The sequence below is a fragment of the Gymnoscopelus microlampas genome (genome assembly GCF_963454915.1).
Source record: "Gymnoscopelus microlampas genome assembly, chromosome: 13".
Taxonomy (NCBI): Eukaryota; Metazoa; Chordata; class Actinopteri; order Myctophiformes; family Myctophidae; genus Gymnoscopelus; species Gymnoscopelus microlampas.
Window position 1 is genome coordinate 16,209,677 of NC_139950.1, and position 17,164 is coordinate 16,226,840.

At 42.3% G+C, this 17,164-nt stretch overlaps 1 protein-coding gene across 2 annotated transcripts in view; it reads right to left on the reverse strand.

The window, feature by feature from the left end:
• The window catches only part of LOC311059383 (cGMP-dependent protein kinase 1), a gene marked incomplete at its 5' end in the record, with an annotated part of 166,979 nt that overhangs the window by 61,325 nt on the left and 88,490 nt on the right, over positions 1-17,164 (reverse strand). For both annotated transcript variants that reach the window (XM_084077264.1, XM_084077263.1), the window contains 2 exons: positions 3,573-3,636; positions 11,557-11,662. In XM_084077264.1, coding sequence (XP_083933390.1) covers positions 3,573-3,636; positions 11,557-11,662 — 170 coding nt within the window. The remainder of the gene's footprint in view (positions 1-3,572; positions 3,637-11,556; positions 11,663-17,164) is intronic.

The following is a 17,164-nucleotide window of genomic DNA, read 5'->3' on the forward strand; positions in this document are numbered from 1 at the left end:
TGTTACTTTTCAGGATTCCAAAAAAGAAAAAACAGCAAAGGAAGCAGATCTACAAGCTCGAAACCTACTTTTGATGCTTTTGTGTAACGCATGTAGGCCGTTAAATTATGGAGAAAAAAAACACAAGGTTAGTACATGGAGATAAGAGGTTTTCTGCCCACGATATAGTGATATAATATAATTAGGTGGTCCTTGACATGAACATGTTTGAGAAGCACTGCTCTATGACAGCTGTACAGTTCACTTCATGAGCCTGGAGCAGAGACGCAGCTCCAAGCATCAAAGAGAGCCGGTTGTTTCAGTGCTAAAAAGTAACTAAGTACGTTTACTCAAGTTCTGTATTTAACCCATTCAATCCGGGAACGTATCAGTGTCATTTTAGATTTCTTTGGCTATTCAAAAATAGCAGATCTACAAGCTCATAGCGCGGTACAAAGTGCCGCGCTATGAGCTTGTAGATCTGCTATTTTTGAAAAATCTTGAACATTTTGTGCAAATCTTTGAATATATTTTTAACCGAACATTTTCAACACAAATGTTTTCTTCTGGGGGTCCCAGGCACAAAATATTTTTTGAGACGGGGGTCCCCGGCCAAATTACATATCAATGTGGGGGTCCTCAACATGGAAAAGGTTTGAGAGCCACTGGTATCAAAGATATGAGTACTTGTTCCACCAGTGCAGGCATGTGTTCAGGATGCCTTCCTGGTCAGATCCTTAATTCCCTTTGGAGGGTTTTTGTGATGAACACGTCCAACTGGCAGACCCACCACTCCCTGGAGGGACTACAGTGTCTCACCTGGACTGGAGGTGGAAAACACTGCTGGGCAGAGGCATGTCTGGAATACAGTGGCGGGCAGTATAACCAAGTATATCGTCGCTGTCGTTCAGAAACCTCTCATCTCCATATTCAAACCTTTTTGGAGCATCTGTACTATACTTGAGTATTTGTATTTTGGGATATTTATTGGGCTTTCAGACTGAATATTGGCGTGAAACGAAATGACAATTCAGGCTGAGTGTCAGGCTAGACTTTCACTGCATTACATTTCAAAGACAAATAGTGTACTTTTGTTGAGTACTTGCTCCTGAACACCTTTCCCTTGGAGGTTTTTACCAGGTGCTCGAAGAGCGCCTGAGTCTAAGAAGAGGCAGAGTAGAGATCGACATATTACAGATTTGCATTCGACACATTTTCGACACATTTGCGTCATTGGCTGTCCTTTAAAGCCAATGGGGATATTTTCCCATACTCTGCACGGGCGGACTTTTCCTCCCAAGCTATGGGTAAGCGACAACTATTTGTCATTGGCTGTCCTGGCTGTCCTTCACTCCTTTAAGCCAATGGCCACACGAATGGGGAGACGGCCCGCCCCCCACAGTAACAGCGCTCCGCTGTCCGCTCCCCTCATTCACACTGCAACAGTTGCAGACAGTGCAAGTTGTATTGCAGCCTCAGGCAGGACAGTTAGCCTAAATGCTAGCGTGCTTCATTAGACCTAGTTTGGCTATTAAGTTATTATTTGGCCATGTTCACACTGACTTCAATCTTCGCTATTGTTGGGAATACCTGTGTGGTGTCTAAAAATGTTGCCACCACTTATATAAAAAACATTATTAGCGTTTAGCGTCGCAAATTCTGTTGCCAGGTTTGGCGAGAGAAACAAGCAATCCTAAAAACAAGTAATCAGGTCTATGAAAACAAACAAACACACACACACACACACACACACACACACACACACACACACACACACACACACACACACACACACACACACACACACACACACACACACACACACACACACACACACACACACACACACACACACACACACAGCACCTGGTAGAATATGACTTCAAGTCATTTTCTTTCTTGTTTAAGAACACAAACACAAACACTTGGCAGACAGATCCACAACTCACTGGAGGAGGGATTAGAATGTCTCACAAATTGCTGGGCAGAGGCATTCATGGAATAAAATGGTGCAATTTTTATATGGTAAATGGTGCATTTCACACACACATTCACACGCCGATGGTGGAAAAAAACATGCAAGGCACCAACCTGCTCTTTTGGAGCAATTAGGGGTTCAAGGACACTTCAACACTTAACTCTGGGAGAGCCTGGGATCGAACGCAACTTCGGGTTCCCAAGCGGCCGCTCTACCTCCCTGAGCCACTGCCGGCCCTACATAACCCGCTATATCGGTGCGTGGCGTGCATCCATAGAAGACAGGCTGGCTCCCATGGAATCCAAATGACTGAAAGCAGTCGTGGCGAGTGAGAACTTTAATCCATAGGCATCATGTGTGGAATATCTTGCTTTTGAGTCTATTCTTTCATTTTATCCAGAACTTAAATCTATCCCTGATGGAGGATACGTGAGGTCTGGTGGAGCGTTGATGTGATGGGCTTGCTGTGACGGGGGTGTTGTGCTGCTATGCAGATTATAGATGTGTCATTGATATGTACCGTTTGACTGATGTTGTTTTGTTTTGTTTATCTGTCTGTGTATGCGTAATACCACTTTTTGATGTTGAATGCTTCTGTGGAAAATCCAATAAACAAAGTTTGGAGTTTTGCTTTTAGCCTGCTTGCCACCGCGACCAACCCAGCCCCGGGTACTAACGACTGATATTTTAAATGTCATTCAATCAGTGAGACAAAAGCATAAATGTCAACGGTAGCCATTATACGTGTCTGATGATGGCGACAATAATACCAGGGCCGTTTGTTCCCTTTCTGCATGCTGCCAGTGGCTGGTGATGATAAAAAGTGATGAGCTGGAGCCAGTGGCACAAAAAGTGGATACAAATATTGGTGCTGCTTATTAATTAGTAACCCACAATGTATGTAGAATTGCATTCTCTTATACATACAGTATATAATGGATACATTTAATATTGTCCTGTTAACTGTACAGTACAGAATACATATCCATTTACCTTACAGCACGTTCATATCCCGTGTGGTTGGACTGCTTCAGAAGGTCTGCAAGCTATTATTTTATATTTCGTCTCTGTCGAGTGGAAACCTCATATGTCCAAAACTGCTGCTATTGATGCTTTAGTGTGACGCTGTAGTATGATCAAGTAGGGCGCTAATTTACGAAAAAAACGAAAAGTTGGAAAAAGGAGATAGGAGGTTTCTGTTTTCTGCCCGACAGCGACAATTTAAATTTAAATGTTTTAAACATTTTTTTAAAAATTATTATTATTTGTTTTGGTGGTGAGAATGTTATATACACGCACAAATATTACACAAAGTGCATCAAAATTTGCTGTCAAAATCAACACTGTCATCAACCATACTGGCATGTACCAGTACTGTAGCGATACCTGCTCCCAATGCCACACGATGCCTCACGTATTTTGACACAGAGACACACAAACAAATCCGTCCAAATATAACCCCAGTGGCTCTGGCTGCCGGGAACTCAATAGAATTATGTGCATTTTTTTCCCTTTCCATCACTTAGGGCACTTCTCCATTCACCACAAACAGCCTCGACTGCCAGGCATCTCCGTGCTGCAACAAGGAAGGCTTTACGAAACAAAAGACACTCACCTCCTCAAGGATATCTGCCAGCTTGCTGAGGATATCCTCCTGAAGGCCATGGAAGGTAGGAACACTGCACGAGACAACAAGCACAGAGAGACACAACACCAGGTTCAGATTCAGATTGGCAGCAGAGGATGAAGAGCCTCGGGAACAAACCTTTTTGTGGGCGTCTGACGCAAATTCTAATCTGTAACGCAGTGCTAGGGCTGATATGACTTCAAATCAATGTCAATCAATTTCAAACTTAGCATTAAGAAACGTCTTTTTTTGTAGTGAAAATGTACGTTGTACGCCACCATTATACAACAAAGTAGGCTACAATACAGGGTTGAGTGGTTAATCAGGCTAATTGACTTAGTTGATGATAAATTTAAAAAAATCTTTTCAAATTGATTGTGTTGATTCTTGACATTTCGTCTGTCGGGTGGAAAACTCATATCTCCAAAACTGTTACTTTTCACCTTTCAAATTCAAAAAACAGCAAAAGTAGCAGATCCACAAGCTCAAAACACGATGCGTTTCGAGCTTTGAGGATCTGCTACTTTTGAAGCTTTTGTGTGACGCGACGAAAGGCAACACAAAAAGTTACAATATGGAGATAAGAGGTTTCTGCCCGGCAACAACGATTTAAGATACATATACGCCGTTAATTGCCCAGCCCTATCTGTTGTGGTTGTCTGACGCAAATGTAAATCTGTTATACAATGCAACGCAATACAACACAATACAATACAAGAACCGCCGGGATAGATTAGACCAGCACACAAGGAGGACTTCAAACTGCATGCACACAGCTAATTGTCTGTATATTGTCACTGTATTCCTGTTTATTTATTCCAGCTCCGGTTACACAGCTATATAAGCGTCAGATCCTACGCTTCGAGTAATGGGACTCTTATGTTTGTTTTCCGCTTGCTCCTTTGCCACAGCACAGAGGCCACATGAATGCTATCTAGACTGTACTAAATAAAACTGCCCCAATGTTTATCGAGGGGCTGAGAAAATAACCCACGCCGGGGGAACAAAGGGCTTTATCTCCCTATCTAATCTCTCCCTCTCTCTCCCTCTCTCCATCATCCCCCTCATTTTCCATGCTTTATTACAGTAATCTGAACCATCTCGCCTCAGCCTCCTCCAGCCCTCGCCGCTCCGGGGGCCGCAGCTGATCCTGGCTGTTGTGCAGTGGTGGTGTACTCGGATCATTTTTACTTGAGTAAAAGTATCAATACCACAGTATGAACATGCTCTGTTAGAAATGGTTGCTGTCGGGCAGAAACCTCATCTCATTATTTTAACTTTTTGTGTTTTTTCATGAATTAACGCCCAACTTGATCATACTACAGCGTCACACAAAAGCATCAAAAGCAGCAGATCCACAAGCTTGAAACGCGGCACAAAGCGCCACATTTAGAGCTTGTAGATCTGCTACTTTTGCCACTTTTGAATTTGAATCCTGAAAAGTATCCATGAAGTTTTCACCCGACAGAGACAAAATAAAAAGGCCTGTATATGTTTACTTGACTAAACATACCAAAGTATTGGCGTCATGTTTTTTTTTTAAGCAGATGGTTGCATTGTGAGCTTGTAGATTAGCTACTTTCAAATAGCCTCAAGTATAAATTAGTATGTTTTGTAATAATATCTGAATCTACAAAGTAACTAAAGCTGTCAAATAATTGTAAAGGAGTGAAATGTACAATATTTGCCACAGAGATATAAAAATAATACAGTATCTCAAATTTTTAAGACGCTTTACATGGGGGGAGAAGAACACAACAAATCAAAAACGACTTTATTAGGGGGAAAAAAATAAACTAAGACTAAGGAATAAAATCAATACAAATAGTGATGAGGGAAAAAAATATAGTGGAGTAGAAGTAGCCTATAACGTCTCAAAACAAAAAAACAAATACTCAAGTACAAAATACTCGAATATTTTACTTAAGTACAGTACTCAAGTAAAAGTACTTTGTCATTGTCCAACACTGTTGTTGAGTTTCCTGGAAGCATGAAGGCCAGCGTGCTCGTTGGCTATCTAGACAGCTAGTTGGTGAATGGACGATCAGATAGGACCTCTCTCTATGGGAACCATATGGAGCGTTAAGCCCTCAAGCTGTGAGACGTTTAACGCTCTAACAAAAAGCCTCTGTTGTGGGGGAAAAGTTCCGATCTAACAGCTTAAGTGTGTTAACGATGAAACAGTCAATTATATCATCAAGTTGTTGGCAGCCTGTCCGCCAGCCGTGTGAGAGCGAGCGAGACGGTGAGAGTGCACGGCGGTTCGGCACCTTGTTGACAGCCATTGTTTTTTAGGAAATTTGCAGTGAGGGAGCCAATGTGATTGAGAACACCTCGTCTCCGTCGGGTGGAAACCTCATATGTAGCAAAAGTAGCAGATCTGCAAGCTTTCGAGCTTGCAGATCTTCTACTTTTGATGCTTTTGTGTGACGCTGTAGTATGATCAAGTAGGGCGTTTATTTACCAAAAAAACACAAAAAGTTCAAATATGGAGTTAAGAGGTTTCTGTCCGACAGCGACGATATATGAATAGATAGATTATTATTATAACTATCCACACACAGGTTGAACACTTCTAGGTCACAGTGCTGTGATAACATCAGCTTGGTGAATCATTTCCCATGATGCTCAAGACCTTGAGTGAGCTCTTAACTGGTGCATCAGTTTGTAGTGCATGCAGTGGGCCAATGTCTGTCTGTCTGTCTGTCTGTCTGTCAGACTATAGGAGGTGCCTGCTTGAAAGCCCCCCCTTACCAAACATCACTCTGACACACATCTTGGAAAGACACACGCACACGCACGCACACACACACACACACACACACACACACACACACACACACACACACACACACACACACACACACACACACACACACACACACACACACACACACACTCTAATTTCTCACTTAGTGTGGGATTCATTTCCATAGCAGAGAAAGCTTTTCATCTGAGTAGGCAGTAGTAGAAAGTAACCAAGTACATTTACTCCAGTACTGTACTTGAGCACAATTTTGAGGTATTTTTATTTCCATTTTTCTATTAGACTGTATATACTTGTACTCCACTACACCTCAGAGGGTAAACATTGCTTTAGTCTTTTTAACTCAACACTGACAACTTGTTGCAGATTTAGATGACTATTTCAAAACATTAATCACTCAGGCTATTTAAAATAGTCACTCTGCAAACTCACAATATGTTGCATCGCTACTACATGCCACAGCTTGTAGATCTGCTTCTTAGTTACTTTGTAGATTTTGATTGTTACAAAACATTTAACCAATTATACGTTTATAATGTTATACTTCATCTATTCGACAATAGACGATCTACAAGCTGACAATACTGTAGATCTGGTATTGATTTTTTACTTCAAGTCCAAAATCTGAGTAGTACTTCATCCCCCACAGCACACAAACACTATTGTAATTTCTCATTTAGAGTGGGATTTCTTCCCATAGCAGAGAAAGCTTTTCATCTGAGTAGGTACTAATGTATAATTTCACAGCAGATAAAGACCGGAGGCGAGCTGGCTCAAAGGCACCAGCGAGCAGTGCACTCGCTGATAATTAGGCTACAGCTCTCTTAGACACAGAAAAAATAATGGTTATGGCTCCATGAAGTGAATGGTCTTCCTCATACGGTTGTAGAGAATGAGATTCTCAGCCTTTTTGAATGTCAAAGATCCCCCAGTTTGATATGCATTGATTAGGCCACAAATATAATGGATATCCAGTTGAACCCGCCGATCCAACTGATATGTCATCAGGGATCTCCATATATGGGCATACAAGGGACAAGGACTCGCAGTTATAGAGATCTCCATATATGGGCATAAAAGGGACATTGGTAGACAAACAGATAAAGAGATCTCCATTTATGGGCACAGAAGGGACACAGACAGACGGGTACAATGCTCTGACAAAGCCCCCGCCACTATGACTCAGACATATCGGTTGAATCGACGTGCGACCTGCGACGTAGGTGTGAGCCTCTAGTTTTTATAAAATTGTAGAAAACAGAAAAGGGATATTTACCTAAAAAAAATTACTAATAATACTAATCTGTGACCCACAAATGGGTCCCATCCCATTGTTTGGGAAAACACTGTTCTATGGCAGTGGTTCTCAACCTGTGGGTCGGGACACCCAGAGGGGTCCCCAAATGATTTTAAGGGGTCCCCAGATGATTAGCTTAATGTGCAACATTGTTTTCTCAATTAACAGTAAACAGCCCAACATACAGTATAAGTGTATACAGGGTATCTGCACATTTAAAAGAAAAAATAAGAACATTACTGTGTCAAAAGTTATCAACAAGCTATAAAAAATAGTCAAACATTGGCCAAATTGTCCACTATTACCTAATAAAGAGGTAAACATTTTGACTCGCATAGCGAGGCGTTGTGAGCTTGTAGATTGGCTATTTTTAAAATGTTTATCTATTGAACAGTTAAACGAAATGTAATTCCTCAACTCCTACAATTACAGGTGCTTGTCAGGGTGGGGGGTCCCCAGTTCAACTTCAAATATGATTGTTTTGGGGGTCACGCCCTGAAAAGTTTGAGAACCACTGTTCTATGGCATCACTCTGAAGCTCCAGGTTCAGTTCCAGTTGGCACCTTTATCTCTCTGTGTGTAGTGACTATAGCGGACAGGCCTCAGTGTTTCCAGGAATATAAACATTCTACACATGTTGTGACTGGCTAAATGGAGCTGTAAATCTCTACCTCTCAGCCCTGGGCGGTCCGGTCCCTCTCATAATGGGTATATTATGAGAGGGACACGCCAAGCCATATTTACGGTCCATATATTCGTAGATATACAAGCTGTCGGGCAGAAACCTTCTATCTCCATATTTTGACTTTTTTCGTAAATTAACGCCCTACTTGATCATACTACAGCGTCAGACAAAAGTATCGAAAGTAGCAGATCCACAAGCTTGTTTTTTGGGCTTGTCGATCTGCTTCTTTTGAATTTGAATCCTGAAAAGCAACAGTTTTGGACATATGAGGTTTCCACCTGACAGAGACGATATATTCCTTGTTCCTTGTTTTTTGAATATTATGTGTTTGGAAGAGGATGTGAGAACGCTACCATCTGGTGTGTAGCCTACAGTGCCGTGCCTTTTTATGACCAGTTAGTTAGCACTCAATTTAAGTGCTCTAATTTGTGTGAAAATGCGCGCTTCCGGCTTCGGAGATGGGAGACTCAGAATCCCTGCGTTTATTTGTCTCGGCAGTGGCGTAGTTCTGTCAATGTGAGACAGCGTCTCTGATTGTGGGACACGTGAAAAGTCATGGAGATGTGGACATCTGGTCACCCTTACTTCAGACTACGGTGGAAAATTGTGTTATCCTGCTTTTGAGTCTGCGTCTCTGACTGCATTTGGAAGTTTGTTCCACAGTTTGCGGGCCAGGAGGAGGGAGAAGACTTGTGGAATACGGTGGTGTCAGCATGATATAACTATGAGAGTGACGACACTAGCGTAGACTCCAATTGTAAGAATGGAATGCGGAAGTTCTCTTTCCTCTCTCAATGAGGAAGTTTCAATGTTTGGAACTACAGGAGGCAACATCCCGCTTTGCGGCGAGACCAAAGTGTGACGTAACTCTCTCTTACAATGGGTCTGGGTGGTGTATGTGGTGGCTATATTATCTCGACATGCTGGCTGAGGATGTCATGGAATGCTGTGTTGTACTGAGGGGGGGGGGGGGGGGCTATCCCCTGTTTACAGTAATAAAATGTTTACAGCTGACAGGCTTCCAGTGGCACTGATTGCACCCATCCTCTGTATCTGTAAGAAAACTGTCAACCAGTGACTCATGCCTTTTCTTGTGTCCCGGAGAATGATCCCCATCAAAAGAAACGGTCCCCATCAAAAGAAATGATCCCCATCAAAAGAAATGAAAGTACACACTACAGCGTGCGTGTGTACGTGTGTGGGTGCGCGTGCGTGTGTGTGTGTATACTTAAAAGTATTACTATACTTGTTTCTTGCTGTTTGTATTGCTGATGTAAAGCACTTAGTGAGTTCTCTCTGTGAAAAGTGCAATACAAATAATATATATTTACTTTACATGTATTAACTTACTTGTGAGGGCCAAATGTCTACATGTTTAGTAGAATTTGAGAACGTGCACAAGTGTGCACGTGCACGTGCATGTGTGTGTGTGTGTGTGTGTGTGTGTGTGTGTGTGTGTGTGAGAGACAGAGAGACACAGAGAGACAGAGAGAGAGAGAGAGGGTGAAACATAACCAAACTTGGCATGCACCACGTTACCACTTTTGTTTCCTTAAAAGCTAAAATCTATATCAACCACCACGACATGGAGGGCTATTATTACGCATCACCCCGACCTTATACTGGGAACACAAGCCGACATGCGAGGATGAGCACATTCTTGTGTAACACAGCACACAGCAGCGGACACGTGATCTTAGGTTTCACAACCATCTCGATTGGGGGGCTGGGGGAGAAAAAAAGGGGGCGATAAGAGTGGCAGGTGAATCAAACGCAGAGATGGAGAGAGTGAGAGTGAGAGAGGAGAGGAGAGCGTGAACCTCACCACTCTTCAGTTCGTCTCTCTCTTTTGATGAGCTCTCTCTTTTATCCTCCGCTACAGTATGCTGCGCTGCTTGGAAACAATGCCTGCCTGCCTCTCTATTTGGCCTTTAATATGATAATACACTTCTGCCTTCCTCTCCAATCGGCTGGAAAATCTCCATACTAATAGGCACCACCACCAGAGGAGTCATTTCAGGAAAAACTAGAGGTGATATATTGATGATTATAATGATATATCTTGTTTAATGTTCGCCTGTAATGACATAGCTAAAACATCACAGTCACATTGAAATGTCACGTGTAGAAAGAAGGGCATGGATTGAGATCAGCAATCAGCGCCGATTTAACATCAGATTATTCTGCAAAAAATATATCGTTGTTGTCGGGCAAAACCCTGTTATCTCCATATTCTAACTTTTTGTGTTTTTTTCGTAAATTAACGCCCTACTTGATCATACTACAGTGTCACACAAAAAGCATCAAAAGCAGCTGATCTACAAGCTCTTGTCGATCTTCTACTTTTGCCATTTTTGAATTTGCATCCTGAAAAGTAACAGTTGCGGACATATGAGGTTTCCGCCCGACAGAGACGATAATAATGCATAAAAGAACTGACTTTGAGGATACATGTGATGAATGCTAGGGGACGGGGGTGGCACTTGCCATTCCCTGGGACCTCAAATGACACCTCTGGGCACCACCATGGATGGAGAAATGAGAGAGACAGTAGGAGGAAGCAATCACAGACACATTCCTTCCTACAAGATGACCAATACTTAACAAACACATCTGGTACGAAGGTCAAGGGTTAAAGAACTTATTACTAGCTAAAAAGGAAAAAGAAAAGTGAGGCAGAGGCTGCTAGGGGCTTTTCAGTGAGGAAAAGCTCACACTTTGGCGGGCCTGTCACGGTTAGTTCACTTTGTAAATTAGATCAAGTCTCCCTATCCGGGCCATCCGTTTGTATCTGTGTCAGTGTGGGAGGATTTTTACCAACTGCTCACCTTTTAAGGAACTGTACTGATCTCATTCCCCCCAGATTCAGCACAAACATAGGGATGAATTAATTCTACTGCTATGCCTACGCCACCAAAATGTGGAATAACCTACCATGAGCCATCGAAAAGTGTGACTCCCTACCGTCCTTCCAAACTGCCATAAAAGACCTGTCCTGGACCTAGACAAGTCTTCCAAAAGTCTGCCCCCCACTGTTTTTCTGTAAATATACGTTTACTGCTCCTAGTATTGATGATTTCGTGTATAGTATTGTATGTCTTTATGTATTGATGAACTGAAGCACACAAAAAGCCCTCAGCTTTGTGTTGTGTTATCCTTTTAGCATTATTGTGTAAGTGTACGTCTGTACTTTTTGCAAACTCTGTGTACTCCACATGCTCACCTTTTGAGAAACTCCATGTACTCTTGATGCTTGATGAGGCCCGTCCTCATCATGATTGTTTGGAAGCATTGTCGATCGATAGCCCACAGCTTGACGTTGGTGAGAGCTGCAATGACAAGAGGGGAAGGATCGTCAGCATAACACCTTTAGACAGCCATTCCCAACATTTGGGCAAAGCACTGACATTTTAATGATAACATTAATAACTGTGTGTGTGTATATATCTATAGATTTTTATTTTTATTTTCATAATAATAATGTAGAAAAATATAATCACAGGTTACAGGTGTAACCTGCACCTGCAGTCACTTGAAACACTTGAAAAACTAAACTGGACTTTTTCATGGTATTAGTAATGTGCAGAAAAGATGCAGCACTCTTATACTGCAGTGTACACACACACACACACACACACACACACACACACACACACACACACACACACACACACACACACACACACACACACACACACACACACACACACACACACACACACACACACACACACACACACACACACACACGTGCGTGCGTGTGTATGTATGTATACGTTATCACCTGGGCATTTTCATTGCCCAAGGCAAATTGCTGAGGGCTTAGGGCGAATGATAGATTTGTTTACCACATCCCTACCCCACAGGTGGTTCACATTGACAGCTCAGCGGACGCTGGCACTCAAGCTTTGCAGCCCTAGGGCTGATAACAGTTATCAGCCCTAGGGCTGATCAATTATCACTCTCTCAGTCCTTTTTTATCACTCACCTCTCACCCTGAGCAAATAGAGGTGTGTGTGTGTGTGTGTTTGTGTATATATACACACACGTTACAGTATGATTGGAAAACCAGTCGGTTGAAAAAGGAGCGTTTCCGTATGAGACGGAGCGAGTGGGAGGCTTTGATGTCGCCGTACAAACCGCTCACCACCAATGGCCACGCCCCGGCCGGGCGGGGCTTACCGTGCGCTGTCTCGGCTCCCGGGGGCCGGGATAACATACATACACAACCTCCCCCACACACATGGACTCGGGAGGACACCATTGGTTTAGATTAGAACAATGATTTATTTAACTTTTTTTTTTTTTTACCTAAGCCTAAAGCCAAAAATACGAGCTCACAGTCGACTGCCTATTTTCGGTATATGACTAAGTATAGAAATCAGGCATAACTGTACCTCTAAGCCGTAAACCTAACATTTTAATGTCTAACCCTAATCCAGAGCTGAATCCTAACTCCCCAAATCTTTGACTTTCTTTTTCATAAAAGGGTGAGGACCCTGAAAGTTGTGCTCACAAAACGTATCTCAAATTCTACTGCATGTTTGTATTACTATACTTTTTTAAGTTACTGATTTTATGAATGCCATTTTTTATGCTATTTTTAACCGTAAGTCTAAAGCCAGAAAATAGCTGATCTACAAGCCCACAATGCGTCACGCTGTAGATCAGCTATTTTTCGGTGCTTCACACCAGTGCGTAAAGTGTAAATCAGGCATAACTCTACCTCTAATCCCTAGACCTAACTTCTGAATGTCTAATCCTAATACCTAACCCCCCCAGCCCCCGCATACACACACACACACACACACACACACACACACACACACACACACACACACACACACACACACACACACACACACACACACACACACACACACACACACACACACACACACACACACACACACACACACACACACACACACACAGATGGCATTAAATTGTTACTGAAATTGGCTGTCTCTGCCTGTCGCTCTGTTGACAGGTAATTGCAAATGTTGTGCGACACTGAATGAGGAAGTTGAATCACTGCGTGTCTTGTGTATTTGTCTTTTCCAAGAGTGTTCATCTTCGAAAAGTGTGTCGTAGTCTTTGAAGTCATCACAAACACATCAAAAGGATTTACTTGACTTTTCTAAAATCTGATTACAGATACCTGGTAACCCTAATAATAATCACCATTCTTAAAAACTGTGAGAACGACGCACACGCACACACACACCACGAGCTCCACATGTCATCTAATTTTCACTGTGAAAACCAAAACTTTGGCATGGATTTAAAACAGGGCCAAACCACAGGAGAGATACCCTCATTACAAAGCCAGACACTGTTCTCACTTAGATACGCTTTCTCATGAGAGACACGGAAATATACACATGGCACACACACATATCACAAGTTTCAATTTAGCAGACGCTCTTATCTAGAGCCGACAAAGTGCAAGCTCAGAGTAAATGGCATCACGCTAGTCAACAAAGGAAAGGGTAAAAGTAAAGTGCAAATAAACAACAAAGTGCTAAATAGTAACTACTACCAGGCAAAAATCAAACCTAGCTCATGTATAAACAGCATACTATATAAATCAGTTGTTCTCCAACTATTACATTTCAAGGACCCTTAGTTTCGTCATACTGTATAAGGCCACAGACACCCATAACTGTGTACAAATGGAACCAAATGCTCCCTTTCGGTCCATTTGGTTCCATTTGTAGTTAGTTAGTTACAAGACCAATTCATTATCAACAATCAATCATTTAGCTGTGGAACCCCTGGAACCCCCCTTTGAGAAGCACTGATCTACAAAAAAACACACTTAGCAGTTGTGGACATACCAACAGTAGGTCTAAATAACATTAAGTGAACAAGGGGGTGAGGTATAGTCTGAAGAGGTGAGTGCTAGGGGGTGAGGTAGAGTCTGAAGAGGTGAGTGCTAGGGGGTGAGGTAGAGTCTGAAGAGGTGAGTGCTAGGGGGTGAGGTAGAGTCTGAAGAAATGAGTGCTAGGGGGTGAGGTATAGTCTGAAGAGGTGAGTGCTAGGGGGTGAGGTAGAGTCTTTCGGGTCAAATGCCCGAAGGGCACTTTATTGTTCTAATTCAATCTACTTAAGGCAAGCAAGGGAAAATGTTCACTACTCCTTTAATAAGATCTTCTTAAAACAGTCTCCCGTGCTGACTGCTGGAAGAAAAGTAGAGAGACAATCTTAATCAGTGGGCAGACTACGCTGAAATACACACTATGTTAGACTCAAATAGTTAAATCAGCTGAGGTCATCATTATTTTTCTTGAACATAATTGGTCACCCCAGTGACACCCTCTACACAGGTCTGAATATATTTATCTATTAAAAGCCTTCAGGGAAATTAGCCTACTGTGGCACCAACCACTAGTAAGAAAATATTACCTTGATACCTTGATAATTAAATAGACCTTTTCACAAGCAGCCATTTTGACATAGAAATAGTAAGGTAAACACAAGTGTTCCCAATTATACTAATAAAGGTTGCGTTCCATTTGGGTCAAACAGAGTCAGGGTGCTGATATTGTGCATATTGTTGGCTCATTGGAAAGGCTCCGCTACACTAAATGGAGCAGAACCGTAATTACTATCATTGGTAATACCTTTGTTTATGCTACTGTTTTATGTCAGTATTATGGCTGCCATGAAAAAGGTCTATTATTTTCTACTAGTAAATATAGGTAAGTGCGAGAAAGGGGTGTAAGGGTGGGTCGTGTTCTGAAGGTAGTGGGTGCCATGCACTTGACTGTAGGGGTGAAACAGTTTATCAAACTCATTGATTATATATATATATATTTTTGTTTGTTTATCGTTTCATCTATTAATAATCTATTCATCTATTTAAATGATCTATCCATCTATCTATCTATTGAAATTGTCTATCTATCCATCCATCCATCCAGGGAGGTTGAAGACCTGTCAGTACATCCTGGGTCAGTTGGAGGGGTCTGAATGAGCAGGCCAGTAGACCAGCAAAAATAGCTGTATTACATTACAACAACTGTAGGTATATCGTCTCTGCCGGGTGTAAACCTCATATTATATCCAAAACTGTTCAAATTCAAGTAGCAAAAGTGGCAGATCTACAAGCTCATAACGCATTGCTTCGCGTCGTATTTTGAGCTTGTGGAGCTACTTTTGATGCTTTCGTGTGACGCTGTCAAGTAGGGAGTTAATAAAGAGTAAACTAAATAAATAAATAAATAAACACAAAAAGTTAAAATATGGAGATATTGGTTTCTGCCCTGACAACAACGATATGCAAACTGATGCACAGGCATACCGTGTGACTGTTAGATCCCCGGCTCCCCCCTGCGTTCAGGTTGAATTGTCCTTGAGCAAGACACTGAACCCCTAACCGCTTCCGTTGAGCAGGTTGGTGCCTTGCATGGCTTCCTTTGCCGTCTTCGTGTGGATGTGTGTGTGAATGGGTGAATGTGAAATACATTGTAAAGTGTTTTGGTTGGAGAAAGGCACTATATAAATGCAGTCCATTCACACATGCACAAGCAAAGATAAACACGAACGCGAGCGCACACGCACACGCACACACACAAACGCGCACACACACGCAGGTGCGATTGAGTGAATAAGCTTCATACTTGACCATGAAATAGTGTTTACACAGTGTTCCACAACTGAATTCCAAACATTGGGGCCAGGGCAAAAGCAAGTTGGCTAAGCTTTGATAAACTTGGCTCCCTTCTTGCAACTCCAAAACCATTATAAAACTGAGATTAAAAAGTAACAAGGGAAGGAATGCAACATGGGGAATTTAAAACCTAGTTCGGTCTAGCGAACTGCTTAACACATCCACTGCCAGGCCCGTAGTCCTACGGGCCGTTAAATCCAACCGTTAAGTGCCGTTCCCGTAGCCCGTAGTCCCGTAGTTTTCCCATGTTAAATCGTGCAGGTGCAGATTCCGGATTTTTTTTGCACTTCCGGTCTCGAAGTGGGCGGACCGGAAACGAAATAATACTGTTTCCGGTTTTTCTCCCGCCTCCGTTTCCTGTCTAGCGGTCAACTTTGGACGCCATTATCTCTGGCTTGTTGTTTTTCTCACCGCATCCACCATTTTAGCGTTTTCCTCTCGTTCTCCAGAATGCAGTGTCGGATCGCCGCACGGTTTTCAGCGTTTTGTTCGGTCGGGTCCCGTGTTTGTGTCGAACCAAATGAACGCGGATTTTAAACGGATTTAGCGGGGCCTATGACGGAATCAAAAAAACAAAAAAGGTAAGAAATTGCTTGGCACTACGATGGACGTTCTGAGATTAGCCGATGGCAGTCAATGTGTTAACAAACCGTTATTTCTAATGGTAGGGCTCCAGAATGCCACCCTTTCAGTGGCATTTGCGACCATGAATCTTTTACCAAAAAATAAAGAAAAGTGGCACTGCTGCCACTTTCGTTTAAATTGCTATTATTAATAAAACCCTAAGTAATCTTCTGGTAAAAAAAAAAGTCATCCTTTGAAGTACCCACTGCGGGCGGCATTTCTTCCTGTCTCTATACGAAGTATACGATGTATACGATGGCCTTCTCCCATGTAAAGTAGCAATCTAGAGTCAATTGATAGAGTCAATTGATTGAGTCGATCCTGTCTCTTCCCCTTCTCACATGGTTTGGTGACCTGTCTTTGGAGAACAAAGAACTCTACAACAAATTGTCAAGTGGGCCAGTAAGCCAATTGGTAAGTTCCAACAGTAAGCCAATAGGTGAGTTCCAACTCAATCAGTTTACAAGTACTCCTCACAGCTTTCAAAGTGAGTAAGGCCAGTTATTTTTTTATACCTTAAAATGTTTCTAAA